This window comes from Melospiza melodia, chromosome 9, assembly GCF_035770615.1.
Source record: "Melospiza melodia melodia isolate bMelMel2 chromosome 9, bMelMel2.pri, whole genome shotgun sequence".
Taxonomy (NCBI): domain Eukaryota; kingdom Metazoa; phylum Chordata; class Aves; order Passeriformes; family Passerellidae; genus Melospiza; species Melospiza melodia.
This window is the reverse complement of record NC_086202.1, coordinates 19,505,150-19,532,407: the sequence shown is the minus strand read 5'-3', so window position 1 is coordinate 19,532,407 and position 27,258 is coordinate 19,505,150. Positions and strand designations below refer to the sequence as shown.

Genomic DNA, 27,258 nt, shown 5'->3' with positions numbered 1-27,258 from the left:
CGGGACCGCGGCAGCCGCGGGGGCCGGGCGCGGGTGGGGGCGGCGGGCGCCCCTCCGGCCGGCCGGGCTGACACGCGTGGCGGTGCCCGCGGGCGGGGGGCGCACGGACCCGCCTGGCAGCGACCCCCGGGCCGCGGGAACAGCGGGGCCGGGCCGGAGCGAGCTGCGGGGTGGGCGCTGCACCTGCACACCCCCGCTCCCCGTGCCCACGGGGCTTGCTGCCTGCAGTCGGTGTCGGCAGTCCCTTCCTGGCGTATGGTCAGCTCGTGGCTGTGGCGGGGGAACGCTCAGAGCCCCCTTAGCGTCCGTGTTAGGAGTTCATCCGGGGACATTTTTCATAGTTTCAACAGTATGAAATAATTGGAAAAAAGAAAATCTCTCTCACCATAATAACCTTGGGTTTCATTTTTACTATGCAGTTTTGACAGGTAAATGCGACTTGCCTTTCTCTACTTGATTCCCAGGCCCAGTCTCACTGTTGCAGCTGAATGTGGAAGCTTGTAGAGAAGTTTGTCCCTGTCTTCCTTTCTGATGTGCCACTGCTACCATGCTGCTGCTGCTTATCTTTTAAAGGGCATTCTTAAAATGCCCAGGACTGCACAGTTCCTTTCCACAGTTAAAAATTATTGCTTTATCTCACTTTTGTCCAGGCATTAGGAGCTAGTCTTTGGAGAAACATCCTGACTTCTTTGAACTTTTGCTGCCTCTGATGCTTTTTGCAGAACAGTTACTACTTGAAAAACCCAAGCAAGTTAAATTTCTTAGTCGACATTCATGTACCTTCCATGTGAGGTTTAGTAGGAAGAAAAGGAACTTTCTGATTGCCACTTGGGCTTCTGGGAAACCTAGCTGGCTGTGAGATTGCCAGGAGTTGTTTGTGATTCAAGGTTGCGTGTTCTGTTTTAGTCGCAGTGTATTGTATCAGGACTCTGGTGGGCAAATCTAGGTCAGAAGCTATCTAGATTATTCCTGCATTGTCATAAACAGTAAAAATTTGGGTCAACAGAAGCTTACTTTGAAATACTACCTCTCTATGTTGTGGTTATATTGTTTTTCACTACTGCTCTTTATTGGAGTAGTGCCACTGCGTTTAAATCAGGTGCCATGGCTGAAGGCTAAAGTTAATGATAGGAAGAAATGACTTGATGAAAGTCTGCCAGACCTTGTTGCTTCTGATGCCAACTCTTGCTTGTTTGCAGAAGAATTGCAGGCATTTTGCTGCAGAAGAGAGAGTGGTAATATTAGGAATAAATTGGCTTCCTGTCTGTTGGGATGTGTAGGGGTAAGACATTCCGAGGTTGAGAAACGGAATGTTCAGTGCATGTGTGAAATAACATTAGCAGGTGTAAATCTTGTCAATGTTTTTATATGAAGATTCTACATGTGATGCTATTTCAGAAGTCTCAGAGTAGTGATAATTGTTATCCATAGAGCACCATTGAAGGTTTTGACAATGTTATGAATATGAGCCTTTGTTCTTTTATGACATGATTAGGCATCAACCTTTTCCCACTTAGTGTTCCCAATGCTGTTGTCAGTGAGGCTGTGAAAGGTAGCAGCCTCCCTTCTTCTTCTTGTGGTGGCCTGGGCACCTTGTTGCCTTGGTTTGGAGCTGTCATTTTCACTGTGCTGTCTGTTGAATTTCTGTGCTGGAGCATATCTGAGAACTAATCTGCAGTTTTAAGCAGATATGTGAATCTGTCTTGACTAAGAAACAGGAGTTTATATAGCCCTTCAGTTTTACTAGCTGAAGGACTAAGGAGCTAAAAAGCATTTGAAATATAGTAGGTACCTTTCTTTGTTTTGTTTTTCCTTTTCCCTAACTTAAGACCACAGAACTGAACCCATTTGTTTCTGTATTGAATCCACTACATTTTTGTGCTTGATTGCTTGAAAGAAAGGCATTTATTCTTGGTTTGAGATCAGGAGGTATTGGAACATACCTTTGCTAGGGAGGTTGTTTCAAATTTGTTGATTTGTTGATGATCTTCAGTGTTAGTTCTGTTAAGCTGTTCAACACTTTTACAGTACCCCATTCTTCAGACCATAGCTTTGTAACATTAAGCCTGAATTCATGTTAACATTTTTTCTTCTCTAAGTTGAACGAATGTCTGGTGGTTTTGCTTGACTCCCACCATGCTTCTGTAAACCCAGCTGATCATTCAGTGCTGGTCTGGTAAATTGTGTAACTTTTTTTCTCTGCTGCTTCACAGCATTCATTTCAATCTTAAAACTTCTTTTGATTCAGGACATCTATACTGAGCTCTAAAGTGTGATCAGTTGTTCCTTGTGGTGATGCTGCAGTTGAAGGAACACATACAGAAATTATCTAATAATTTAAAAGGGGTAGCCTTTGGGAGGTTTGGAGTTTAGTGAAGCTCTATCCATTTCTTGAAATAAAATTTCAAATTTAAATTTTTATATGGATGAATGATTCTTTTGGTGGGTTTATCTTACAATGTGCATCTCTCTGAAAATAGATGTCTGTCTTTCATGCTCACTCTGTAGTTCTCTTCTGTTTCCTTCTCCAGTATGAAGTTGCAAAGCTCCATTTGCTTTATGGTTTACTTTGGAATGCTATTGCTTGGTTAGCTGCAAGCTTAAATATAAAGCAGTATTTCCCTCCATCTCCACCCAGTGCTGGTGGGGAAGTGAGCTCAGTGTTTCATGTTCAGAGCCTGAGTGGGAATTTGCATCTGTGGCATGATAGGTTGTTTCAGTTGCACTGCTGGAATGAGTTTGTTGGCATGCATAAAGTGAATTTTTGTACTTTTGAATAAAGTTGTATTTTATAGAATCTGCAATGAGGAAAGGAGTGCATTTTCCTTGAATCTTCTCAGACAGTTAGCAATGAAATACTGCCCTAAGTTTTGCAGGGTTTTCTTATGTCAGGAGAGCCCTGCCAAGTAACATAGAGTTTTTGCAAGGATCAGGTGAAAAGGAAAAGGTGTGTATTGGAGGTTTTTGTCTATTTTCTTCATATTTTGCCACTTACAGTTAGCTGGGAATTTTAAGTCTTCTACATTCAGGAGAGATGGAGTTTTAACCAACTGTTTATTTAATTATTTTATGTTAAAAACAGAGGAGAAGAAATAGAATTCTTACAAACAGATTCAGGCAGAACAGTATTTAAGCTTTGGCTTCATTTTAAATACTGTCAGAACTATTAAGTCCCTATATGTGTGCAAGGTTTGTAATATGTCTGTCTGGCATTTACATGCTTTCTGAAATAATGTTTCCATGTCAGTTTGCTAAATGCCTGGAATGGTGCTACACACTTTACACGTTCAATACTGTTTTTAAACAGTGAACAGGAAAAACTTAGGTCTGACAAAGAAGAACGTATAGAGTATTTCATCAGAAGTATTTCCCTGGACTAGAATTTTGAGCCCTGAAACTCCTGATGTAGAAATACAGAAAATAATGGAATTACTGAAAGAAAAAATAAATAAGCGAGGAATTTTACATGAAGGAGAAATCTCCCATTCATGCCTTGTACTAAAACAAGGACAATAAAGTGAAATAGAAACATTGTGATCAATGGTATTTCAATGCAATCATCTGAATAATGTATGAAATAACTTACTGTTGAGGATGGGAACATCTCTCAAGCATTAGCCACGTGTGTAGGAAGTGTATTGGTGGTTCTGTTATATATTGTGGAGGAAGGATATAAACCTTTGTTCTTCAGGGCACAAGCAAATTACTTGGAAACCCTATTTGTCTGTCATGACTGTTCTTACAAAATACTTTTGTCTTTGCTTAAATTATTGTCTTACACCTGGGAGTACCATTATGTATAATTCATTTAATGAAATAAACAGTTTTGCCATAAGAGCATTCTATTGCAAACACCTGAAAAAATGAAGCAACGAATCTGATGCTGTCCTTTGATGAGATATCTTTTTATAAAACTTTGCTTTCTTTCCATTGTTTATGGAGTCTTGAAGCAAATTAGTCTCTTTCATTCAGAGGATGTTTGTGTATTTGAAGCATTGTTGATAATTCAGACATGCTAGTTGACATGAAGCCTGACAGATCCAGGATGAATATTCTGAAATTTCTGTGGTGATCTTTCTGAGGTCCCGTGTAATCTACCAAAACCATTTCTTTCCAGCTTTGCTTTTGTTTCATGGGCAAAAGTCCTTCTCATATTCTCTGTGCTTTATTAGCCCCTGCCTCCCCTTCCCAGCTGAGTCCTTCGCATGAGCCTGTCAGGTTTGAAGTGTTACAATCAGTCTTTCACCTGTTTCCAATCTTTTGCTTCCCTGTGGATGACCTGTTGTGATTTCAAGCAGGAGTCCTCATTTTCCTTTCTTTATTTTTCCTGAAAAAGTCTCATTATTTGGCTACCATATCACTAAATCCTTCTCATTTACAGACATGGTATCATCTGACTCTTTGGCCTCTTTATAAATTCTGTTTTTATTTACAAACATTTGTGTCTGTTCATTCCCCTTCATTCTTACTTCTTGATGCTTGACTGTATCTGAGTTACAGCTAGTATAAAGAGAGCAGTCCCATAGAAGTTCACTCTTCTTTTTCTCAGACTGTCAGAAATCTTTCTTGCTTTTAATTTTTTCCCCCCTTCTGCCTCTTTCTGGATGCATCATTTTAAGTTTTTTTCCCTGAAAGACCTCAGATTACAGGAGAGTAAGTGTCTGCCTTCAGCTTTCTCATTTTTCCTCTATGTTCCATCCAGTTTTGCTCATTTCTTTGTGGGGTTTTAGTCACATCTTTTTTACTTTCCTGCTTTCTTGAAAGCTTTGTTTTGTGAAGCAAGTGTGAAATCAACATCTGTTACAAATTACTTTATTTTGTCAACGTTTTAAGTCCCAAAGAGGTTTGCTCTGGCCAGCTCATTCATCCCACTGATGCTTTTCTAAGAGAGTACAAGGTTAGCTTTGTGTTCTGTGTAGGGCTGCAGGAATTTGCATGAGTGCTGGAGATGCATGTGTTATGGCATTGCCATGGATGTTTGTCCTGATACCCCAACACTTTATCTTTCTGTCAACTTACATAGACTGGAAGAAAAATTAGGAATGTGCCTTGGCAAAGTGATCTCTTGCATTACAAAGATGCTGTTAGAACTAACTGTCTGCTGTCATGGTTTTGAAAGTATGCTATGGAAAAGTGTTTTCTTTTGATGAAGTACTTGTATTGTTACATGTACTAACTTGTATTTTGTGCTTGTACAAAACAAATTTGAAAGAGTTTCTTTCATCACTGCAGCCCTTTTCTTGGTTGGAGTCAACTTTGTTTAATCTGAGGAAGACAATTACTCTAAGAGGCTAGAGATTAATTTGAATTACCTTTATTTTCAGAATTGTCAGGATGGTGGATAAGAACATTTACATTGTACAAGGTGAAATCAACGCAGTGGTGGGAGCCATAAAGCGTAATGCCCGATGGAGCACTCACACACATCTGGTAAGTTACCTTGAATTGTTGCCATCTGTAGCAGCAGGTGGAAACACCTATCACAGAAACCAGCTGGCTTTGGAAAAGTACCTCAGTTTTTTGTAGCACTTGTTAAAGTACCTTTTTTAAGTAAAGTTGGAATAACTTTCTGCATTGTTTACATTGTTTTGGGCATCTCGTGCCAGCTACAAAACTAGGAGTCTTCTACCTTCTTATCCTGTAAATGCAAAAAGTCCACATTGTATTCCATGTGGGAGTCATCTCATTTAGACTTTTATCACCGGGGATGTCAGCGAATTTCCATATATGGTGTTATTTTATTTAGCACAGTGTTTTTATGTGTCCTTTGTACCTTCTTGGGGAAGACAGTCTTCATCACAAAAGCCATGAAATAAAAATTGGGGAAGTAATTATATATAGAGTATTTTTAAATTTTTCATATGGCATAGTATCTGTTTTCAGCTCTGTTTTTTTCCTGCTGTTTATATTCCTGACTGAAACCTGTCAATAGTTTCAAACCTGCTTTGGTAAAAATCCTAAACAAAGTGTTTCCAAGTGTAACCCCGCTTTGGTGGGTTTTTGGCTGCCACAATGTAAATGTGTGGATGTGGTGCACTTCGGAATGTCACATGAGTGCAGATGGCTGTCATCCAGCACAAGTGGTTTCACTTTGTCCAAGGGCAGGGCCCTTTTTCTTTCTAACAGGCATTTCTTCATCAGAGCTCACGGCCTCTCCTCGAGGTGTGGGTGCGGCTGCACTCAGCTTGGAGAAACTGTTGCTCCTCCTTAGTTTAATGTCATAAAGATAGACTAAGGCTAAAGGATGCAGCTAATTCATATAAATATTGCACTGTGATTCTTTCTTCAAATTATTTTAATGGCATAAAATGTCATTGTATTTCTGCTCCCATTACAATCTGCATAGATTAACATTATAGCAAATCCAGATGAGCCATTTCAATATGATATGAGTTAGATTTGCAGTGAAATTTATTGAATAGCACGAGGCTGATCAGAAATACTTGTAAGGACAATAAAACCAAAGCAGAATGCTCAGTGTTGGACCCATGCTTTGACATTTCAGCTGTGTGATATTGGGGAGCACTGGCAGGAAAATAAAAATGCTACTTTTGGATTTGATGGTGTAAACATGCTGACAGTGATAAACTCAAACCACAGCACTTCTGTGAATGTGATGTTGAGGTCTTTAACAGACCCATTATTAAGATTTGTCTTCAGGAATATGTTTGCCTCCTTAATTACTTGCTTCCTATGTATAACCTATAGGATGAAGAAAGGGATCCCCTGCTGCATAGCTTTAGCCACCTAAAAGAAGTGCTGAATAATATAACAGGTAAGCTTCTACAGAAATCAGCAGGTATGTGTACCTGCTAGGGTATATGTAAGTAAATGTACAGGTGTATTTATTTGTCTTATTTACTATCCAGAAGTCATTTATTGAAGAACAAGAAAAGAGGAAACATGCACATACTTTTGGGCAAATAATATCAATGTAAACTAGAAATACCACAGAAATACCACTGCTGCCACTGTCTATAGGGATATATATAAATTTTGTGTGTGAGTGTATACACATGCAATTTTATAAAGATGCATGTTTTTTTGATATACTGAAGCTTGTAGTAGTATGTAAAATGTGGTGTATTATCATGCATAGCTTTTTTGTGGTTTGTTTATGCCTTCTGATCTGTGAGTGATGGAAAAAATCTGCTTAGAAAGTGGTTTCTTTTTGTTTTTTCCTCACATTCTTTGGTTTGTTAGCTTTCATTATGTAATACGTAAACCACAGACCTCTGTTTCTCTCTCTTGGATTTCAAGTGAAAGACTTTGTGATCACCTGCACTGAAAGAAATTGTGATCATCTGCACTGGAAATCTGTATTGATTAGAGAAGTAGTACACAAGGCTGTGGTGTGTATTCTGAGCATTGTTTTTCTCACAACCCATCTTTCTCCCTTCCCCCAACATTTTCTGGTTTTGTAGTTTCAGGACTGATTGTTTAAGTGTAACCCAAGTATATGTTGAGAGCCTGGAGGTGAAGCTAATCCTAAACTCCATATGGCATTCTGCATGTTCTTCCCAGGATTTTTTCTTACTGATTGTAGTATTTGAAAGTAAACTTCATTTCTGGTCCCCTTATTACAGTGACTGCTCAGAACTGCACTCAACCTTAGTTTGAGATGGACCTTTTGCATTTCTAGCTGTGAAGCATGCTTATTCTTGCATCACTGCTGAGTCTGGAATCCCATAAGAAGTGTGTTCTTTGGAAGCACCGTAGTGCTGCTTCCAGGGGATGGTGACAAGAGGTGCTGAGGACACGTGCCAGTTCTAAGCCTTTATTCCTTCCTCTTACCTGTCTGCCTGTAAGTGTAATGCTTTGCTTTTCTCTGCCAGGTTAACTTTCTGTGGTTGTGAGCAGGATTTTTCTCTTAGATCATGACATCTTAGGGAACTGCTGAAGAGCTTGCATTTCTGGATAGTGTCTTTGTTCTGGATATTACGCTTGTACCTGGACTACATGACAGTCTGGATTTATGGGGGTTTTCTGTAAGCTCACTCACTTTCTGTAAGATATATGTGCAGTCACCAAAAGTGTATTGGGAGGAAATTTTACATTTCTTCCTTCTATGAGATGAATTTTTTTTTTTTTTTAATAAGCTTCCTGAAGTTCTTTGCCATTATTGCAAATACCTCTTCTCATCAACAAGAGCAGGGACTGTCAGGATGCTCAAATAAATGCAGTATAAGTAAATGTCAGGGACTGGCCATTTATCTAGAGCAGCTAGGTACAATGTGCTGTTGACTTGTTGGGGAAAAAAATCCAAGTTCACTATCTACTTATGTTAGAGAAAGCAAAGTTTAATGTCCTGAGAGATTCAGAGACTCCTTTTGTATTAGTCATCAGGTAAGTGTTGTTCCTGCTGAGATAATAATTGCTTGTATATGGTTTGACTACATGGGATTCTTTTTACAGGTAATTTCAGCTGCAGTGACTGCTATTTACTGACTAGTGTCTTGAGATAGGACATCATTGCTGTGCTCCATCTTTTTTCCATTTTAGACATGGACTTGTTCCCAAGCAATACTTTGAATGGTGCAGAGTGTCCTGAATCACCTTCCAGGCAATCAAAAGTCCAGTCCCAGCATAGGGGGTTTTTGGCGATTTTTTTTTTTCCCCTAGACCTTCCTTTCATGTCTCTTTCATTAGCTCATGGAAACGCATTGCTTTTATATTTAAATTTATTCAAGCTGTAATCTTTGACATTTGAGTTAGCTTTTAGTACAATTTTGCATTTATAGTAATATATATTATGTATTTTCTCAATCCCCCAAGAACCCATTTTAATCTGTTCCGGATGCAAATTTCAGGCTGCCTTGTCCCATCTCCCCTCTTGCTCTCTCCCTCCCTTCCCCTCCCCCATGGAGCATGTTTGATCAGGTGTGGCAGGAATATCCACTGTCAAGCTGCGCCCTTTATATTAGTCAATATTATCCTTCCTTCCCTCCCACTCCCTTCATTCTCCTCTGGGCTTTACCAGTTGATTTATAATTTTGGAATTCTCATCGGAGTCTGTAATACAGTTTGTTCATTATTTAACCAAAACCTGTTTAATGAGCAAAGAGAGGCAATGTAAATGTTAGGCATGTTGCAGTGGAGTACCTTTTGTTCTCCTCTGAGCTAGTGGGTATTAACTCTGTCATGCCTGTGATGCTGAAATACCCTGGTCAAGGGTATAAAGATGCACTGTATGCCCCCAGCAGCTAAAGATTCCTGTTTCAAAGTATTGCTCCTCAAGAGTAACTAAATTAGGTGCCTGCAGCTAAGTGTGGTATCCCATCCTGTTGTAACCTCTACCTGTGCTCTTGGAGGAAGCATGTAGAGAAGCTGTGTTGCACAAACAGTCCCATGATTATGGTAAGAGAAACTTCACTTCTGCAGTTCAGCATATCTAGCTAAGGGCCTTGAACCTGAATATTTTCAAGTTTCTCTTTAAAATTCTGATAAACCTAATTTCTGTGGGAATTTTTTGTCGATTTATAAAAAGAATTTAATAATTTGAAAATGAGCAGCACGTCCACCTCTGATCCACTGGCAGGTGATTTATTGGATGCCATTTTTACATTTTCATGGACTACATTTTCATGTGTTTGACTATTGATAGTAGTTGCCTGAAAAACAGAAAGGAAATAGAGGTTCTGTTGTCTTGGGTGATGCATAAGTTAATCCAAGATAAATTTAATAATTGAATGCTTGCAATGCTAAGATGACCACAATAAGCTTAAATTTGATGTTGTGTGTCATATTTCTAGTGCTTAGAAAAAGCAGAAGTCAGTGTCCTGAATTATGACCATATGGAAGCAATGACTATCAAGCTTTGTCCATACATGCAAAATTGAAATATAGCTACACATTCAAAGGTTATTTTAAAACTGATGAAAACCTGTATTGATACAAGTTTGGATCAAGGGCCACTGTCACCACAGCTTCCACTTGACTGCTCTTTAAAGTGGGCTGAGTACTCTGAAAAATATGTCTGGATATTGAAACATTTGTTCATTTTATCAGTTTTGTTATGGATTTAGGTCACCAAAAGAAAGCTTCTTTTTAATGTCCAGTGATAACTGAGACTGTTTCTTTCATGAATGGTTCCAACTTAGGTTTTATAACTGCAAATAATTGGAAATATGAATTAATTATAAGCCTACTTTTCCATGATTTCATGAGGATTGGGTTTCTTTAAATGCTTCTCTGGCTGTTGAAGTCTTCAGACCATTCCGGTAGGATGTAGAGGTAAGAGCAGACACTTCTGTTGTCATTCTCCTCATTACAGAGTTTGTGCTTTGCTCTGACCAGGGAGCTGAGTCAGTGCCTGAGGTGCTGCCTGCTGGTGTGTGGGATGGCTTTGGGACAGGAATGACTGACTGCAGCTGCCTTGTGCAAGTCATGGCTACGTGGGAGAAGCAGGTGTTTGTGGAAAGTGTGTGCATCAAGAGTCTATTTAAATAAGGTTTAAACTAGGTAAACACACCTGTGAAGAGGGTGCTTGTGTATATTTTAGGTCCATGAGTGCCAGACTGCAAGGTTTGAGTCCTTTTATCCTCTGGTGGTTCAGAGTTAGTGCCTTTAAACAGAAGCTGCAAAGTAAGCTGTTAGAAGCACTCTGATTTCATGCACATTCATGACATTTTAAATGAATGCTTGTACAGTGGGTTCAGAAGAATCTTTTCATGGCTTATTTCAGACAAGAAGCTGCTGCAAATCTCCATCTTTAGAGGGTTGGCTGGGGCATTAAGAGCTGGCTAAAGGTCAAATGACTGTAACTGTAGGAGAACCTTTGCCCAGTGTCTGACTTAATATAGTTGTTACTGTAGCCATCAGTTTTCTGGAATGTAGACTTGATTGCACACTTGTTTTCTCATGTCTGAGCTCTGGAAACTCAGTTTTTATGGAAAACCTGTCAGTTGTATAAAACAATACAGGAATTTTATCCTGATTCTGTATTAATGTCTGAACTTTTTCAAAGATCTAGTTAAAAAGTGGTAAATTGGTACTAAATATAAATATGTGGCCTCTTCTCAATGCTATTGAAGTGCTAATGGTTAGAATATGAGATGTTCATTCAAGTTAAGAAATTAGAAAAAAGTAGTGTTTGTGGTTTTTTTATCAAGAAGTGTAGGAATTAGACTGTATGAATGTGTGATATGTAAAGTGCTGTGATGCTTATTGCTTTGCAGGTAACAGCAATACTGTATTTTATTTATTATTTAGATCTTGAGTTTCTGCTGGAAGTGCCTGAATTTACTGGCAAATAACAAGTATGATGACCTGCATACTGTGATATTTCTCCCATTGCTTGCATTGAAGGATAGAAATGTTATCTAGATCAGCCATTGAAAAAAAAAAAAAAACTATCTTTTTTTTCCTGTGGCATGTCAGCTTCCTATCAAAGATCTAGAACACTCACTGATCTTACAGATCGTGTCTGTTCTTGTGATAACTCAAAAAAATAAAAGGATTTTTTTTTTTTTTAGTAACAGGTATTCATATGTGTTAATTTGGTATTTTTGAATACCAAGCAATTCAGGCTAACATTTAGCTTTGTGGCATTCTCTATGAATTTTTAAAGAAGAATGGAGAGGGTATAAGGAAGGTTTGGAAGCTCATGGAATAAGGCTTCCTCTATAGCTTTAACTTGGCCTCACTCTAATTATTGGATGACCTGACACTGTGTACAAAAGTGATAATTTATGTCTCTTCATATTTTCTTATTATAAGAAATAAGAATATTAAGGTGCCAACTTAAATTTGATGCTTTGCTTGCAGGTTGAATCCAGATTGAGTTTTGCTAACTGTGTTCAGACAATACAGTAAAAATTGTCATTTTAAAAGCAAGTTTCTAGTCTAAATGAATGCAGACATCCTCCCAACTACACAGAGAATGTATTTCAGTGCAGTATTTTTGTTTTGAAGCTGCAGATAGTTCCAAATACTCTGAGTGAGATTAATCTTTTTAATGTCATTTTAGCCTCAAATTAATCAAATTACTGTCTTATGGCTGAGGTCTTTGAATCTTCCTCGAGGATATTTTTAGCATAGATATTGGTATTTTGGCATAGATTTTCTTTGTGTTTTCTTGAAGAAATAATAAATCAGACTTTTCCCAGGTGCTTGCTAACCTTGTGCTTTATTTTCTAAGTGATTTTCCCAGAGTGATGTGCTTTAAGCACTGATGTACTCTAAGAATGGTAGCTGCACTACAACTGGGATGGGAGCTTCTCCAGCCCAAAGTGAGCGCAAGAATTGTCAAAATTTCACTTAAGATTTTGTTTACTTTCTGTATGAAAGAAGGAGGAAGAATGTCCTTGATGAGGAATGATTTAAGATCCACCAAGACAAGCACCATGACCTTTTTCATGGCTTTTCTGTTGTGTGCAGGCCAGCATTTATGCAGAATGAGTGAGGAGTCAGGTATGGATGGTATCACTCGGAGCTCTAATTGATTCTGTTGGATTGTACATTGAGCCCTTCAACACGGGTTAATGAATGAAATTAAAACTCCTGGGGAGAAACTTATAATTGAGATATTTTTGTAACTAATACTGACATACAGAAAGGAAGAAACTCTGTGTAGAGTCTTTAATTTGATAACGTTTTAGATGTTGTGATTATCTTCTGTTTTGTGTTTCTGTGTAGTAAGAAATTTAATGAAAGAAATTGAAAGAAGTGGAGTGAATCTCAGAGTATTTAGAGCAAAAAAACCTAACAAACCCAGTAAGGTGGTCTTCACACTGGGTATTTCTGCATGTCTCCTGGAGTTCCTTATGCAGTTCAGCCCCACAACCTTTGTGATACCACTTAAGCATCCTTTCAACACAGTTCTCTGAGTACAGTTTAAGACTAGAACTTGGAGCTGAAGTCTTCCTTCTGTGCATGGCTGATGACTGGCAGGTACAGGCAGGAGGTGGTGCTGTTGGGAGGAATTGTTTCCTGACCCCTAATCCTTAAGGACCCAAGGATTTAGATGGACAAGCACTCCTGGCTGTTGCTTGGAAGAGTTCCCACAGTGGGTTTGTTCTGTAACACCAGCTTTCTGTTACCACTGCAGGGCTGGGCTCTGAAGAGCTGCCACATGTGCATGGTGTGCAACTGACTCTCTCTTGTTCCACGCTTGTTGAGCAATTACTTCCCCACTTGTTGGGCACTCCATTATTTCCTTCAGTTACTGCTTCTGTGTGAAGTGGAGCCATGAAGGAAATGGCTTAATGGATGTACATTAGGGGGCAATAAATTGCAGTTTGATTTGGTGGACAGGCAGTACCAGATGCTGCATAGAAGCTAAGGTTCCTCTTAAGTCAGCCATTGAGGTTTTATATCAAGTTTTTTTGATGATGTTTTTGTTTGGTGGTCAAGATTAGTGAAAAGGAATTGTGCCCATTTGCATTATAGTAAAAACCCTCTGGAAGTAAGAGTATGCATGAAGTTGCTTAATTCTACTAGTAGTTTACTAAGTATATAGCTCTTCTTCCTTCCTCCTTTTACCTGTCTTCTTTCCTCACTCAATGGTTGCCATCTAACCTGTTAAAAATATTGTCCCAAAAGTGATTAACTTCCAAGAAGCAATAACTTGTGTCAGAAAGTGCAGGTGCATATTTATATAGTTGCATAGTATGTAACAGGACTGCCAAGAAGTGTTGATTATGCATACCCAAGAAGCATACTGAAGTATTCCTCATCTCAAAGAGTGTGTAGCTTAAGAGGGTAGCAACAGAGAGGAATCATTAAGTATACAAAGTTGTTAACGCTTGAGGGTTTTTCTTAATCATTACCTCAATTTGTCCTTCAAACAGGCTGTTGTTGGCTGGTCCCTAATATGGTTTATACCAAGATTTGAGTTGGAAGGAGAGGTTTGAAAGCAGATACAATTGGGCAAAGTGTCCTTTTCTTCAGGAGTAGTGCAGGGATCTGTGAAAAAGTGCTGCTTCTCTCAATGATTAGTGTGGAATAAAAAAGTCAGGATGAGAAGAAGTAGAACGGCAGGGATTAAAAGGTAAGTGTAAAAGTAGCAGACTAATGGAGAACATTGTTATTAAAATAGCAGATTGATTGGTTAAGGAACGTTGATAGTGAGGGATGTGTACTTGGTGGCTTGCCCATTTGAAGTAAACTTGCAGGAGCTTTTTCTGTTTAAGATAAGTATCTAGCTTTTTAGCTGAGTGTTACAGAATAGACTATTGCTGAAGGGTTTTTTTTGTTTGTGCTTGGTTTGGGAGGTTTTCTTTGCAATCAGAAAAAATATTAATCTTCCAATATGTTATGGACCTTGTCATGGTAAATTCTTAAAAATGTTGGATGGACAGTCAATATGGTATTAGCTCAGTTGGTCAGAGTGCGGTGCTGATAACACCAAGGTTGTGGGTCCACAGGGCCATTCACTCAAGAGCTGGACTTGATGCTTCTTGTGGATCCCTTTCAATTCAGAATATTCTGTGATCTGTCATCTTGCTTTTGTAATTTGTCTTTAGAAAATGATACAAGACAGCAGATATGTCCAGGAAAGACATAAAACTGATGCATACAGTCCTAGGGAAATTCTGGTCGTCTCTTAGACAGCAGAATTTTAACTTGCTTTTCATCACTTTTCAAAGCCACAAAAAAAGACAAAATTATATGTATGAAGTCTGCAGTACAGTGGCTTGAAGATAGGGTCTGAGGTTTTGTGATGTGATGGATTCTGAGGTGAGGGATGGAAGTGTCATGGGTGAGCTTTTGTTGGTATCAACAGATACTTTCTGGGGAAGAACTTTGTGAGTGAATGAAAATCTGTTGTTTTATTAAAAGAATGAGCAATTAAATATATGTTAATATTTTAGGGACGGTGAATCAGTACATGTCATCACAAAATTATAGGAGATAAAAAAATGTGTTTTGAGAAGGAACATTTACATTTATCCATTTTCTAAAATCACCACATCAAGTGGTGATTGTAGAAAATGGATAGATATACACTGGTATTGTGTGATGTACTGTATCTGTGTGACTTGGAAATGTCACTGCAAGTGTTAAAGCAACCTACTCTTGCTTTGAACTCCTAATTGGTAGATATTTCTTCTTTAGTTGAAGGACATAGATAGACATAGAATCCTCATCTGTTAGACTTTCTGAAGTTAATATGTCTGTGCTTTTTGCATGGTGCAGTTGTGAAGTTAAAACTTGTCAGTTCAAACCACTGTTGTATTCAGTGTGTTGTGAAAGAAAATGCAGGTTGGAAACATAGGAGAAGGAGAAATAAAAATACTCAGACATTATAAAAAGCAATAGGACTCTTAACTGCAGCTGAGTTGTAGTACAAGATTTGGAAAAAATTAAGAAATTTCAGAGAAAATAAATTACTGAAGAAATGTATCATTCATTAATGAGGAGGAGGAAGACCACCATAGGCATCCTGAAATGCTTACCTAAATGGTTGTTTGGTAACTGACTATTGACTATTTAAGCATGTGTCACAGACAACATCAGGTTAAATTTTGCGCACAGTTTCTCCCTTCACTTTTATGAACAATACATTAAAAATCTAAAAGGGCAGTTCATTCTTGTTCAGCTGCCTTTAAATTGTAGTTTTTCCTTCCTGTAGTTTCTGAATGCTCTAGACTTTGGCAGCGCGTACCGGTGCTCGTTCACATGCATGAGGCCCGTGTGCTGCAGCAGAAGGTCACACACTCCCTTTCATTCTGCAGCAGCAGCAGCTGATGGTACCAGCTGTTCACATCCTTGTATTAGATGCCTGAATTTGAGCAGCTGTATGAGGCTGCTAATAAACTCTTACATGTAGTACGGTTCATATCTTGCCCACATTTCGCTTGATTGTACTCAGCCCTGGCCAGTATCTTTTTTAACAACTTTCAATTCCACCTATAAGGTGGTCCTTTTCTTCCTTGTGCTTGTTTCCTCTTCTATGATGTGTTAGTCAGATGTTTGAAGAGGGTTCCAGTGCTGCAGATTTGAAAAGGAAAGGGTACCTGAAAACATGCAAACTGTACGCAATTTAAGGAAGCAGGAACAATTAAAGCATTTTAAAACTTTAAAGGCTTAATGCTGTAATAAAAATAATCTAGACTGTTCTAAAAGATGTTCTTGTCCTTAAACAGTATACTTTTGGGTACAAACTTAGGTGTGTGTGTGTTTGTTTGCTTGAGAAGAATGGATCAAAAGTACTTTTGTTCTGAAGAATCTACCTGCATGCAGCTAGTTGAAGAGGTCGTGTATGTAAATCTGCTATTAAAAGAAGGCTACAGGGGTCTTTAATTCCACTTTGAGTAATAAAATTGGCCTGGCAGTGAGTTTTAATATAGCCACAATTAATTTCAACTTGTGCTTTTTATGTAAAAAAGCTTGTTTGTTAGGACCCTCTTTTAAGCCTATTAAATAAAGGGTGAAAAAGTTGAAACTGCCTGTCTGTGCTTTCCAGATTTTCCAGGGGTGGAGGGAGCCAAAGGAAAGATATTTACCATTTTAAGCCCTCTCAGCTCTTTTCTTCACTTATTACTCTTGCATCAGTATTTTAGCCTCCCATTACCCTCTCTGGAGGAGTCATGGTACCTAGAACTGAAAAACACCTTGGTTCCCCTCAGTGGCCACCAATCTCTTCTTGCCAATGAGATTCTGAGAGGTGACTTTGTTGTTTTGTGGTGATTTTTAAAGTGGATTTTTTAGTGGGTTTCTTTCTCCCTTGATTTTGTTGTGGATTCGGTTTGTGGGTTTGAGGTGGGTTTTTTGAAGTTTTTTTGAGGTGTTTTTTTTGTTGGTTAGATTTTTGGGATGAGATGGGATGGGTTGGTTTGTTTTCCTCCCATGGCTGTAACCTCAAAAAATGCACTTTGGAATGAAAGTAGTATTGATGTAGGAGCTGTGAAGATCATATTTAAGCAATGTGGAGGTGGGAAGAGAGTATTTTTGGTCCTTTTTGCTCAGAGGATCTCTGGGAGAAATTCAGCAAGAGTAAAGATAAGGATCAGAATTTGGGTGTTAGTGTTTTATAAAATTATGCAAAGAAGAGAAACTAGCTGAGTTGGAAGAAGATAGCATGGGATCAGAAGTGTATGGTAGAATATAGGAAGAATATAAGTGCTAATATAGTGAAGTGACTTAGCTCAGATAATTCATTAGACCTTGTTCTTATTGCTCCAAAACTCAACTAATTTTACCTGGTCAGCATTCTTAAATTGAACTATCCACAATCTAGAACTGATGTGTGTTGCTTTTCTCCAGCAAAGATGGCACAGGATGAGGAATTGGCTCTCCCATGGCAGACTAGACAGTAAGCTCTTTGTTAAGCATCAAGAATTTTTAAGAGAGTCTTACAGTTTCTTGCTGTACACCCAGTATTAATTGGTTGAAACAGCCAGTTATATTTAATTTCATGTTTCACATATGAATTTTTTTTTAACTGTTCAGGTGTCTCTGTAAGCTATAAAGACAGCAGTTGAAGTAAATAGCAGTATCAAATGAAGTACCTCTTGTCCCTGCTTCCAAAATAAACTGGGAATAATGCTTTACACATTTTGTCTCCTTTAACTCTACAGGCAAGCAAGAGAGGAAGCATGGATTAACATCTAGTGATTTCTAGGAGCTCAGATTCCTCTGTGCTTGGTCTGACTGACAGGCACATGTGGCTCAAGTGCATCTGGAAATATATCACTGGCGAAATTTGGTCGGGTAAATATAGCAGGAATGGGTTGTCAGGGCAGGAGACAGATTGTTCTGGGAAAGGAAGTGCTGTCTGTCTGTTGTCTAGTAACAATTTCCTATATTTCTGAGACATACCTGTTTCTTTCAGTGTAACTAAGGTAACAGAAGGCTCTGACATACTTGCTGTGTTCTGCTGTTGTATGTTCTTATGGTGGAAGTGCTATCAGAAATGGTAAAATTGGTAGGAACATGTGTAGAGAACTGATACCAATATTTTCTATGGTGTTTAAATAGCAGCACCACCCACTTTCTTCTAGTTTAAATTCCCTTTGAAAAGAGGCAAGGACATAAAATGTGAAAAGTAACACCCAGGGTTTCAGGACATGATTATATTGAAGAAACCTGACTTCTGCTTGGATGCAAAATTGTTTCTAGGCCACATGGTAAGCAAGGGAGCAATGAAAAAAAAACCCCACAATCTCTTCCTTGATAATGGGCTGAGGGCCAGTATTCTAAATACCTGTCTTTATTGGCAGTTGACACATAGGTAATGAGCGGGGATAGAAAAAGCCAATCATAAGGCTTTTCTCCAGCAAAAGCTGATTGAAACTTCCTGAAGTATTGTGATATTAGTTAAAGTCTCAACACAAATCATACTGTCTGGTGAGAAAATAGAACCAACTGTGTTAGAGGGTGGTCTACAGAAGTCTATGCAGGCATATCAGTATAGACTGTATTTTGCACAGAAAGGCATAAACATGAGCAATGACAATTACAATTGTAACAGATGCAGGCAGTATCAAATGTAGCAGTAAATTACAGACTTTCTGCAGTTTATCCAGGGAAGTTGGAGATGACTACAGATTAGAGTTGGTACCATTTGTGGCACTTTCCTAGCGTAGTAGGCTGTTTTTTTCATCAGCTTGCTCAAGAACATATCGAAGATAGGAGCCCTGACAATTTTGTGTGCAGCAGTTGTCTGTAGTTGGTTGCTGATTCTGTTGCCTTTCCTGAGAGGTTGCATGCTGCTTCCCACCGTAGTGAGCTCAGTCTGGTGCCCTGTGATGTGGCTGTGTCTGGGGTGCGGCGAGCAGCCAACAGGTGCGCAGCATACCACGCAAATGTGGAGGCAGGGAATTTGTGTCCAAGGGCATTGGGGGTAAATAACTGTAGTTGTAAAAAGTATTACATGAATGCTAACATTTTCACTGAACAGTAAGTCTGTTCCGAAAACTGGCTCACAAACTTCCATATGATAAGCTTCAAATCCTATGCTCAGAAGTCTGAAGACCTTAACTGGTGTTGAATTTTCTTTGGCTTTTAGGAAGAAATGGTTATTTTGCTGAAGGATGCAACTGAATCAGACTAGAGGTTGTCCAAAAGCTTTCTGCAATTACAAGCAGTAGGATAACAGATGGAATTTGATATTTTTTGAGTAAAACCTGCTTAAGTTAACTATTTTGTCAGTATACAGTGTTCTTCAAAAATATTTGTAAGTCCCCAGGATTAATTTGTTATTTCTTCCGATTGCACCCGATCCAAATACTGCATGTCATGATATAGGCAGGAATAAAACCTTGCCATTTCTCATTCATAGTGCTACTCAAGACTTGTTACAATTTACTAGCTGTGCTACATAGCATCCCTGGCTTGCCTAGGCCTTTTGCTCTGTAAACTTCAGCAGCAGGAACAGTTCGTTATGAAAAAACAAATCATCATTTTTCAATTTATTGCTACACTATTATCTGCCTGCATGCCTCTTATTCCAGGTGTTCCAGCTTCCAGCAATTGAGATTTGAAGTCTACTCTGTAGAACTGTTTCTCTGTTTCTCTTCAGTGCTGTTCTTCAATGCCCTTTAAATCTAGTTCTTTATTCCATTTTATTTTTCCTTTGCCAGTCTCACCCTGGAATAAAAGTGAAAGGGCTAAACTTAATATTTCAGGTGAAATTTCACATCAAAAGACACCTGTGTTCTGTGATCATTGGGTACCAGTACACTGTTGTTTGTTTTACTGCCTCAGCTGTCAATATGTATGACAGCAAAAGACCTTTTAATCAGGTATCTAGCAGCAGGAATTAAATCAAGCATAACTTATGTTCAGAATATATTATCTGTTGTTCCTTCCCTCAACATTTGCATCTTGTTTTAAAATAGTAGAATTCTTTCCTGAACTGAAGGCGAGAAGCTGAAATAGTCTACAGTGAAAGTGTTTTCAAAGAATCAGACCGTGGTGTTAAAAAGAACTGCAGTTACTTAAATCTGAAAGAAATCTAGAAGAACCAAAGCACGAGGTAATTATTTGTAAAGGGCTTTGAAATTGTAAAGTGCTATGTGCAAGAACTATTGGAGTAGTATTGGGAGATATATGAGAGAAAGTTTTGGACCTGCTATTTTGAGGAAAGTGAGTAGAATACTTAAAACTCTTCCCTTGGAGCTTTTCCTGCAGGGATTTCTTCTGGGACCATTGTTCCACGATAAGAATGGCTCTGCTCTGGATACATCCTGCATGTCTGCAGGGTGGCTGTAAAATTACTTTTAACTGTGATCTGTTTTGTTAGGTGTTGGCATGTAAACAGGAAGCATTTAATCCCTGTAAGGGTAACTCTTCTGCATTCTACAGTTAATTTGCAACTGTCTAGGTAATACTAAAGCATATGGTATTTAAGACTTTTTTGTGATAGTAAATACTGAATTGCTAACCTGTTCTCATAATCTCAGCTGTTTAACTGTATGAAGAAGATAGTTTTTTCATTTGACACCTTTAAACCGTTTTACTGTTGCATCTACTACTTCTGGGACAAGAATGCACGTCATTACATGGAGAAAGGAGTAAACAGGAAAATTAAGGTATATAGAAGCTAAATAGGAGTGTAGTTACTTTGTTCTTGATGTCCTCAAGAACACCTTTTAGGTGGCAAGTTTGTAGGAAGGGAGTTGATAATTTCTTTCATGTGATAACCTTAGTGTCTGGTGTGTTCTGAGCAGAAATTTCGCTTCATGAAAATCACCTGAAGTATTAGCTTAGCTTACTCTTCCAGTCCGAGCCCACGACCTTTAGCTGCATGGAGCCTTATTAGGTACAACAGACTCTTGTAAAATACTTATGCTGCAACCTTATTTTTGGTTCAAAAGAATCATTTAATGCTTAGAAATAGAAAAAGCAGTGAAAACAAGGCAGAACTTGGGACCAGCATACAGACCTTTCATGTGTACCTTATGTATGCATAGTTGAAGTTTGATATGTGAAGAAATTGCCAGAGGTTCTTGTAGGGAGCAAACAGCATTAGGGCCCGTGTAAATGCCACAGAAGCTGCTTTGCAAAAACAAAATTTTCCAAAATTTTTTTAGCTTTGTCTTCCATGACTCCTGATCCCTTTTTCTCTTGTGCTTTTACTTTCTGTTCAGGCATTTTTTTTCCTGTCTGTTCCTGTGTAAGAGTTTTCTGTTTCAAACTTATAACTAATGTAACTTTACAATAAGAAGCCCTCTGCATTTGTCTGACACAGTTCTTCTCACTTCCCATTCTTTATGTTCCTTTGGACAGTCGGTATTCAGTTTTTGCTGGGCTTAATATAAAGGGACTTAGAAAGGCAGGTGGTTCTGGATTTGAATTTATGAGACTTCCAGACATGAGTGTCATATGTGCTTTTTTTTCTCCCCTGTCTTCTGTAATGCTCTGTAGTCTGTAATAGGTTGAGTTGTAACATTCATTAAACCATTCCTCACATTCCCTGCTTTGAAAGCTTATCAGGACTGCTTTGATTTAGTTATCTGGAACAAAAAAAGCCATTTGTGAAGGTTGGAATGGAGCTCTGGAGCAATAATATATAAGAGATCAGATTCAGGTCCCAGTTGTATTATTCCTAGGGATTTATTTGCCTGTGTACACACAGGCAAAGAGTGGTCCGTATGGAGGACTTGCAGGAATGCAAATTGGACACATTTTGTTGGGACCTGTAGGGGATTTTCACTGGTTCATAATTTTTCAAAGGTTTGTTATACATCAGGCAGCCACTGCCTCCTCTTTAAACCTTTAAATCCCCCCTCTTTTTCCTGTTCTAAAGGTCAGATTTTTTTGACAACTGTGTGCAGGAACAAGATTTGTTAAATCCCTTCATTTTTATTCATACAAATACCAGTGTTTGGTGAGCAAGAGTTGCCCCAGAATTCAGAAGCACATAAAGCTCAGTACAAGCCTTCTGAACCTAAATTCAATTCAGAGATGCATCTCTCAAAACTGAATTTGCCATCTGAATATTAACCCTTGGCACTGCACAGGGAATGCATGGTGGAAATATCATCTCTTTGTGTCACTTAGTGGGCAGGCTTCACAGGTGTCCCCTGAGCTGCTGGGCAGTGTCCTGCATCTTGTCCTGGGTGCTCGTAGGCGTGGGGCTCAGGACTGAGGAGCTGTGTCTCTGGTCATGCTCATCTAGCACTAGTCCTTTCTGGTGAAACAGCAAAATTTTTGAGCCTTTGTTCTGATCCAGTCAATGAAGTAACTGAGTCCCCAGTGTGAAATTCTCTTGAAGCTGTTTATTGATTTTACATGCAACTCAGCTTTGAAAAAGCTATATGATGGGCTGTTGATCTTTGGGATGTGAATGAGGACTAGGTATTGTATCCCCTTTGTATAAGGATGACTGACAGTGGTTTGCTTCTTGGAGAGCTAGTCATAGAGTGTCATCAGTAGCTCTGAAGTCCCCACCCTTACCTTTCTTCAGTGTGGGTGAAAAGAAGAGGTTTAGGAGTGGAAAGTTCCTTTTCTTACCCAGGCAATGTAGACTAAAGCAGTTGACAGATGAGATATGTTAGATCATAGTGTGGTGTTTCATACAATATTGGAAATCATTCCAATAAGCAAATTGTTAAGATGGCAGGGTGGAGTTCTTGTGATTAAATTACCCATTAAAAAAAATCTCTCAACACTGGGACAATAGTCAGGAGTTGTACTTTTTTATCATCTGTTGAATTTCAGACTGAGGTGGCTGGGGTGTGGCTGTATGTTTGCTTTAAGTGTCTAGTAGCAGTTGATGATTTTGGAGGAAGATGGAACAGACAGCTGCAAAGTCTAGACTGGGCAGAATTTTAGTGCTTGTTTCATCACAGCAGGATTCTCCAGAGTGAATCTATCTGCTCCTCAGTTCTACCTGTGCGTTTTACATCTGTCAGCACATCTGTGCTAGTGGGGAATAGGAGCTGTGACCTTAACTACTGTCCCTGGATTTATGTACATGTATGTATCTGTTGCTGGGTGCCCAGCAGTTGTTCAGCTCCCATGGCACATTTTGTGTAGAGTTATGCACAAAGTGGTTTTGTTGGCTCCGCTCATGCTGAAATGTGCCGATACAATATCCAGCCGCACAGGTGCAGACATGCGCTGTCTTCACAATCTGTATCTCACAGTTCCTCTCCATCACAGCTAGTGACACAGTCTAGATTACTTCAAGGATGGTTTTCCTTTGTGCTTTTTGTGTATAGATGCAAAAGTCTAGGATGGGGAGGAGAGTTTACGGAGATGTTTTCATGACTTGGCATGTTTACTGGATTTAACATGCCTAAGACAGCAGAAATAGTTAGGCTGGGATCTGGTTCTGGGGAGGAATAAAGAAAAGCATAAAATATTTTAGCACAGACCACAGTCAACTTGCTTTAATATTAATGTCTTTATTTTTTAAGCTACAATAAAATTTTTTCTCTGGATATCTTCTGCAGCTAGCCTAGAGTTTCTGCACTGGGTTACATATAAATTGTCTACTAGATGCAGACTTACCTGCTTGCTTCTTGCAAAGTTCTCAGTTTCATGATGAGAGTGGCAAACAGTTGTTTTGGAGCCCTAGGGATTGACCTCTGAGCCTGTGCCTGTTGCTACTGTTTAGAAAAAAGGTCTTGATGCTGACTGACCTCAACGCTAGAATTCTATTTCATCCTTGAGTTTGGTGTTCTGAAGTAGAAGGGTGATGGTCAAAAGTATTTTATTATGCTGTCTGCTAGCCAAGTGAGAATGCTTCAAGGCTGGCTAAGGAAGAAGCATTTTGGCAACTACTTAAATAATGTGTTATCACCTCTCCTGTGCAGATGGCATTTGGCTGCTAAGTGGAAAGATGCAGGAGGCAAGGATGACTGAAGATGGACACCAGGCCAAGCAAGCCTGCTTGTCCCTGTGCTTAGTGACTGCAGGGCTGTGTTTGTGCCCTCGTTCTTAGGGTGGGCAAGGCCTGCGTGGCGTTCCACACTGTCCAGGATGAGAAGGGTTGTGTATGGGGGCTGAAGAAAAGGACATAGTCTGCTTTCTCAAAATAACAAGACAGCTAACACCACCTTGGAAAAAGACCTGGTCTGTGGAGGAAGCATGTTCAACCAACATTGCTAGAATAGCTGAAGGGTCTGTAATGGAATCTGTTGAAGATTAACCTTGGTGCTTTATAGGCGAGCCAGGCCTTCAGAAGGGTTTGACCTGGGTAGCAATTTTAAACATAAGGTCACGGTTAATCAGTCAGAATGAGAGGGAAGGGAAGTAAAGTGCATAAAGCCTGTCGTCCTTGGTGATTGCATTAAGATCCTTTGGTATCTCAGAGACTTTTCCTTTTTTCTTTTCAATGATTAATGTGAATGCAGTACACCCAACTTTCTGGAGCCTCAGAAAAATGATGGGGAAGTCCATTTGGCAGGCATTAAGATAAAAGCTGACTAAAATGGCATGAATAAAATTAAAACAAAACAAGAGGTAATTGTCTTTTGTATAGATAACCTGGCCTGCAGAGACTGGATTATGCTGATAATATAGGCCAGATGTGACTTGAAACAAGCCATGGGAGAGAAGCTGATTTCTACATGGATAATGAGCTGTCTGGAAGCATAAAAGATTAATCTGTTGATGTGTTAGAAAGGAGGATGCAATTCATTTCAATGAGATACAAAATTTACCTCCCTTGAGCAACTTTTTCCTGTTGCCTTTCTTGAAAGATGTTTGGGATGACACTCCCCATCCACTGCTCTCTGAAATGGAGGGGAAGGTTTCCTTGGTGTTTAAGTAAAATTCAGAGGCTGCCTGATGTGACTTACTACCTTTCTTCTGATACCATCTTACCTGTTTGGCAATGTCTTGCATCTATTGAAGGCATTTAAAGAACATCTTGTAATTTTCTCTTCTTTTTTGAATGTTGAATCACATTAATGAATCCCTTCAATTGTTAGAAATAGATGTCTGTAAAAAAAAAAACCATGATGTGAATTGTTTTTTAAAGGATGTTGTTTCAGGATTCATGGACTCATAAATGACCAGCTTTAGAAAGGATAGTAGTAAATTTTCTTTCAGCCAATCAGATAACACTGAAGGTTTAAATTTTAAAGGTTTGGGATTTATTGTGGCGGGTTTTTTTGTTTGTTTTGGGGGGGCTGTTGGTGGGTTTGTTTGTTTTGTTGTTCTGGTTTTTTTTTTTTTTTATGCTTTTTAATAAATGAGCATTTGATTTCTGTAGATAAATCAAACTATTGAAATGATAGTATAATTTTGCTGTAGCTCACATTACCTGGATCAGAGACAAGTGAACAATTCTGATATGTCTGTGGGCTTTGAAGTACTTGTGTCTGGAAGCAAAGAGGTAGTCTTTTGGGATGAAATGTTTTTATCTGTGTAACCCAGACTGGAAGGAGCAAACGATTCCCAAGTTTCCAGGAGACTTGAGGCAAGTAGTAATGATTAGTAGAAGTCATTGCAATGCTGTGCTTCTGAGCTGCTGGTTAGGAGCTGTAAATCTGGCCAGTTAATGGCACTTTAAACAGGGAATGACAAGTTTGGCTTATGCCTGGTGTGAAGAAGGTTGCAACTGTTGCCCTGCTTCAATAGCTTTCAACAATATGCTGGGTGGATGGAGGGTCCCAGGCAAATGTAATTAATCAGGTTTGGGGTCTCTGGAGTGTTGACAGAAGCATTGTGTAGGATACAAAACCAGCTTCTGAACTGCAGCCGCTGGAGAGCTGGATTAACTCCGACCTGTAGGGCTTGCAGGAGGCTGAATGCAATTGCTTGGCAGCTGGACTGCAGTGTGGGGCTTTGAAATGATGGGTACTGCCTTTGGTGGTAGCATCAATCAGAGTGGTAGTAATTCTGATTGTGGTGGGTGGAGCAGTGGTGAAACAGGAACTCGGTTCTTCTGTAACACTTTCTAACCTTAGCTGGCTACTTCCCTCCCTCAGAAAGGAGATGTGATTCTTTGCTGTGCTGTGTGTCCCCTGGTTCTGGATGGCACTTGTATTTCATCTGCTCTTAGTTATAGCAAACAAATTCTAGCATTCGTGGAGCCTAATAATTTCTACAATAACCAAATCTGGCTTCCGCATTCTTTGTTCATGCTGAGGGTCTTTTCTCACAATTTTTAGTTTCATTACTTATGTTTAGAGTGGTTGGTGGTATCTGAACAGTTGATATTTGAAATAGCAGGCATGGAATTTATCAGGGAAATTGCTTGGTGATAGATTTTGATTTTTATCATGATATGATGGAGTTAGACTTGGTGGTAAGCAGAAGTACTCTACTGGCTGCCTGTTCTTTTACACAACAGGGAGTTTCTTGTTTGCAATCTGGCATTTAAATTTTTGAAGCTTGTATAAGAACTACCTTGAGGAGGGAGAAGTGATGTGAGGAACTTTTTCTTCATAGAAAAATCCTGTCTAAAGACTGAAATATGGGATCAGTTTGTGTCAGAAGAGTACTTACTTTACTACCTTCCCATTACAAGTAAAAAAAATGTCTGATCTAGTAGTGCTTCCTTCCTCTTCAACCCCAAAAAAATGTAGCATGCCAGCTTTGTCAGGACAAATACTAACTGCCATTTCTTCCTTAAGGCTAAATTTAAAAAATAAAGACTAGGATTTAATTGCTTTCCTTAGTGACAAGTGATTCACTTGTCACATGTTCTCTGTGAATATGTGGGGTCACAAGTATAGAATGGATTTCTAAGAATTTATCAGGAAGCTTCTTTACACTGGAGTTGATTAAAAATGGAGATGTAGGGGTTTTGTCTTGAGCTGAGTTGGGTTTTAATGGAAGATTACTTTTTCAAACTTGGTAATAGGAAATCTAACTAGCATAGACATAAGGACTTTAAAAAAGAAGTTGTCTTTAGTGACCTGAAACTTCTGCAGAGCGAGCTGTGGATAGATACCTGGAGGTAACCTGTTACAGGATGTAACAGTTGCTCTGCCTGAGCAGCCAACTTCTATGCAGAAATTTCATGTTCTTTTGAAGGACCTGGATGTACCCACAGGATATTTAGGTAAATTCATATTTAAAGAAATGGAAGCGGGAAAAATCACCTTGTCAGTGTGTGTCTTAAATGTCACATTTGAGAATATAAAGCTAAGGACAGCAGTGTGTAACACATTGAGAGGTACAAGGTTGAAAAATACAGTAATACTGTGTAATTGGTTGTAATTTGTACATAGCTCAGATTTTTCTGAACAGTAAAAATTTCACCATGTTGAAATACAAAAAATTGTTCTGCTCTTAGCTCTGCCTCTCATTAACCTTTTCGAACCCAGGAAATTATCATAGTATACAAAAGTTGATTAAACTAACCTTCAGGAACTGCCAATAATGCCATCATGTGATGTGGTGAATGGAATG

The 27,258-nt window shown here is 39.0% G+C and overlaps 1 protein-coding gene across 6 annotated transcripts in view; it reads left to right on the top strand.

The window, feature by feature from the left end:
- GBF1 (golgi brefeldin A resistant guanine nucleotide exchange factor 1) overlaps nt 1-27,258 on the top strand; it is a 97,194-nt gene that overhangs the window by 206 nt on the left and 69,730 nt on the right. For all 6 annotated transcript variants that reach the window (XM_063163644.1, XM_063163643.1, XM_063163642.1 and 3 more), the window contains exons 2-3: nt 5,325-5,430; nt 6,709-6,775. In XM_063163644.1, the coding sequence (XP_063019714.1) occupies nt 5,325-5,430; nt 6,709-6,775 (173 nt within the window). The remainder of the gene's footprint in view (nt 1-5,324; nt 5,431-6,708; nt 6,776-27,258) is intronic.